This window comes from Limulus polyphemus, unplaced genomic scaffold (genome assembly GCF_000517525.1).
Source record: "Limulus polyphemus unplaced genomic scaffold, Limulus_polyphemus-2.1.2 Scaffold2057, whole genome shotgun sequence".
Lineage (NCBI taxonomy): Eukaryota > Metazoa > Arthropoda > Merostomata > Xiphosura > Limulidae > Limulus > Limulus polyphemus.
Window position 1 is genome coordinate 211,655 of NW_013667667.1, and position 4,516 is coordinate 216,170.

Consider the following 4,516-nt stretch of genomic DNA (forward strand, 5'->3'; position numbering starts at 1 on the left):
AAACGTTGTACATTTTGCTGTTATATTAAAGTTTTTCTTCATTACCCATTCAAGCCGTCTCCAGCCATTATTAGTCTCAAAGTGGGTTCCTCGTCATCGAAATTTGGTAGTATGTGCTTATGTTAGGTGTAAATCTAGTTTGCCTAGCATCATCAGTTGGCAAGCTTTAATTGAAATCATACAATAATACAAAATTGTTATGTTACATGATTAGTAATAATATCACATCATTAAGCAATAATGTAATAGACTTTAACTGTAGCTAAGTAAAGAAAAGTTAGAATAAATATAATCATACGCCTGTATGTTTATTAATTTTATATTGTTTTCTTTGCCAGTGATTTGACATCTGAAAAATGAAAGAAGTGATTATGCTTAACCGCATGTTCAAATATTTGAGAAGGAGCTTTCAAATTTTCTTTCAATTTTGTTGAAAGCTGTTGATTTGTTTCTCTTAAGTAAGAACTACCACAGTCTTTACATTTGATTTGAATCACTGATTTTATGTGTCATTGTCAACAGGTTTTCTTGGTATGAAAGAAAATTTCACATTGAAATCAATGTCACAGTTTTTGACTGTATTTCTGAATGGTATATGAACATTTAATGATGTACAGCAAAACAGAATAACAAGGCAGATTTTATACATTTTATTTTTTTTTTCATTTTGATCTGTTGCCCATTTTATAGGAAGGATAAACTTCTTTAAGTATATCTACTTGTGTATCCATAGTAAACATGTATTTAAATTGACAAACTTTTCCTGTGGTTTTTTTCAAATGTAGATCTTTATTTTAGTAATCTTCTCTCTACTATTGTGTAGGATGACTGGGAGAACAATATTTTTGATATAGTACGTATAACCACTTAAACATTCTGCCAAGTATTTTGACTGTATAAAATAGATGCTGCTGAACAGGGGATTCTATTTACATATAGGAGTTACTAGAAAACAAATGAACTTGTTCAGAATGATATATTTCAAAGACAAGAAGAATTAAATAGAGAAGACAAATTTATTAAGAAAGTGTTTATAATTATTTCTTTTTGAAGCAAGTAAGACAAAATTTGTAATTATAATTGTACACTTTTATCATTATTTAGCCGTATAAGAAGGAATTTAGTGGAACTGTGAAACTACATATACTCTTAAGTGTGAATTTACTGTGTGTGTCTTCACAAAATGTGACAAGATTTTATCAAACATTACAAGTCTTTTATATACAAAACTAAGTATTATTAAAATGCACTTGTACAAAAGATTTGTCTGGGAATTTCTGAAGTCTTTACTGAGTTAGTCTGTGTGGAAGGTGATTTTCATACTAAGAATAAAAATACTTTAACTTAAAGTTTCATATTTCATTTTCATAAGCTGTAGAACCTCAAAAATGGATATCAAAAGTTTATTTATAAAACTTTGTATCTTATCTCTTACTATCTACTATCCCTAATACTAACTGTAAAGAAATCATCAATGTGTACAGTGAAGTGAAAATTTGAGATATAAAACAAAAGGAACAATACCATTTTTGAACAGAAAGTTACAATTTACTTGTTTTAAAACTTTCATCTGTGAAACTTTTTCACATCTGTTTTATTTTAATTTGTGGTTTTATTGCCATACTTTGTACCATTGGAACAGTACTTCTTGCATAAAAAGTAGTTCAGCAAATTTCTTTAGACTTAAAAACTGTAATGTTGAGTCTAACCCAAGGCAACACACTTGTGAAATGGCCCTGAAATTGCATGTTTCTAAGCACAATGTTTCACAATGGGCTAAGTTTGAAATGGTAAATATAAGGAAGGCAACTATCTGACAAATCCTTTTTATTTCTTTTTTTTACTTGTACATACCATGTTTTGAGGAACTGGTTATTTAATAGACATTTTGTTTTGATTACCGCAATCTTTAAAATGTATTTCATCACATGCTTTTCATTATTTGCACAGATTTAATTATTTGATAGTCAAAGCTACTTATAAGTTACTTGTATTACACTATTACTATAATACAGTGATATGTATAGTGTAAGAAAATTGACAAAACTTCCACAGAATTGCATGATGTTATTAAACTCATTTTATGGCACAAAGTTAGTTTGTTAACTGTTAGAAATAATAATAACAGTTAGTTGGTTAACTGTTAAAAATAATAACAGTTAGTTGGTTAACTGTTAAAAATAATAACAGTTAGTCGGTTAACTGTTAGAAATAATTGTAACAGTTAGTCGGTTAACTGTTAGAAATAATAATAACAGTTAGTTGGTTAACTGTTAGAAATAATAGTAACAGTTAGTCGGTTAACTGTTAGAAATAATAATAATAACAGTTAGCTGGTTAACTGTTAAAAATAATAATAACAGTTAGTTGGTTAACTGTTAAAAATAATAAAGTTCATAAGTAATTCACCTGTTGTAAAAGAAGGTTTTGAACTGATGGTCTGCCAGTTTGAAGTAAGAAACAAAAGAGTTTAAGGATATCAAAGTTTGCAGTAAAATTAGCACTTGGGTGTTTGCACCAAACTCTCTCTCTCTTATACCTAAAAACTTAAGAAGCTTTTTGAAAAATATTTTTGTTGATCCAGCTGAGGTTGATACGAGCTAATGTAGCGTGAACATGCAGTTTTTATCTGATTGTGGTATGAGATGAGTTATTCAGTAAGGGCAGATATGTTTCATAACTCAAACAAGATTAGCTGTCTCTAATTACATTCTGTGTCTGTAGAACATTGATATGTATAATTTATTGCATTTGCAGGGAGTACAGGCACCTTTATTCATATTGTGTGATCATGTTTTTAAACTTTTCAAAATATTTACCTCTCAGCTGGTCAGATTCAACGCTCTGGCACCAAGGAGCTTTAGTAAAACATGCTAAAGGACTTTTTAAAGCTGAAGGGCTGACTAATGCTGCAGAGCCAGGAAATGCCACTCATTCCCGATTTTTTGTAAGTTGTTTCATTTTTAAAGTTTTTTGTAGTAGTATTATTTAAACAAAAACATGAATGTTTTTCATTGTAATGCTTTATACAATCTACTAGAGTTAGACTTCTACATCTGTAGTTACAAGAAAATATCTTCACTTTTTGTTAACTTACTCATTAACATTGTTAGTAGTGTATGCAATAACCTTAGTCTATTATTAATTAAGTACTTTTAGTTTTGCTAAATATTAATTACTAACCAAATTTTATCCTATATTTTGGTTGGTAATCTACTGTCAACTTCAGGGAAGCCCTGAGAAAGACTGCTTTTATGATAGATTTACACATCTTGCTTTGGATAAAATATGATAAACATTGAGATATAAGTATATGAAGACAGTATTTTTGTTCCAGCATTAGTACTGCTAGTTTTGTTTACATGGAAGTAGGTGCAACTGAATAAAAAGCGATAATTAATGTTTAATTGATGATACCTTAATGAAATACAAATTTCAGTTCTTATATTACATATTGTATTTGAAACTTTGAAATTCCTATAATGGTGTATATTAATTTTACATACAAGATTTTATTTTTTATAATTCCTCTGTTTGTATCATTTTTTCTTCCTATTTTGAGAATAAAATGCAAAATTGGAACAGGCTGCTTGTGGAGAAGTGGTATCTCAAAATTTTATTGGTTTTTGTGCATCTTCACTCTGGCAATTACCTGACTCTCTTGGATCTGTAGTTGCTATTCATTGTTAGGTCGACTAACTACCAAAAGCTGAAACATGCCATTCAATAATTAATAAATCCTCAGGCTTGCCAGGAGTATGTTATTTTATTGTTGCTCAGTTGCAAGACATACAAACATGATTAACAGTAAATGATCAGTCTGATCACTTTGTCAATGGCTCAGAAACAGAGCAGATATCTGCCTGATCTGTACTGCTCACTCAGCTAAGGGGAAATGATAAAGCACATACTTAACACTGAACTGTGCAAACAACTAGCAGTTGAAGTTGGCTCCTTGATTCATATGGGTTTCTCTAGTTGCCCCAAATTGTATTGTCTCCTACTCAGCCAACATATCATGATGGACTGTACTAAAGTATCAACTGTTGGAGTAGTTTCAATTCAGTTGGTGAAGTAATTGATGAAGATCAGCACATACTGATTTCCATCATGAGTTTTACGCTGAGGACCAGCTATATCAGTGGTGTTGGTGATGGACAGCACTAAAGTATCAACTAACAAATAAACTTCAGTCCATTTGGTGAAGTAATCAATAAAAATCAGCACATATTGATTATCCTCATGAGGTTTAGGCAGATGACCAGCTATATCAGTGGTGTTGGTGATGGACAGCACTAAAGTATCAACGTGCTGATTTTTATTGATTACTTCACCAAATGGACTGAAGTTTATTTGTTAGTTGATACTTTAGTGCTGTACATCACCAACACCACTGATATAGCTGGTCATCTGCCTAAACCTCATTCAATAAAAATCAGCACGGTGAAGTAATCAATAAAAATCAGCACATATTGATTATCCTCATGAGGGATATAGCTGGTCCTCTGCCTAAAAA

General features: G+C 30.6%; 1 protein-coding gene across 1 annotated transcript in view; it reads left to right on the top strand.

Moving 5' to 3' along the window:
- The window catches only part of LOC106465807 (transmembrane protein 39A-like), a gene marked incomplete at its 3' end in the record, with an annotated part of 57,347 nt that extends 54,400 nt beyond the window's left edge, over positions 1–2,947 (top strand). Inside the window, exon 7 of the mRNA XM_013926043.2 lies at positions 2,827–2,947. Coding sequence (XP_013781497.1) covers positions 2,827–2,947 — 121 coding nt within the window. The remainder of the gene's footprint in view (positions 1–2,826) is intronic.
- Positions 2,948–4,516: the final 1,569 nt, after the last annotated feature.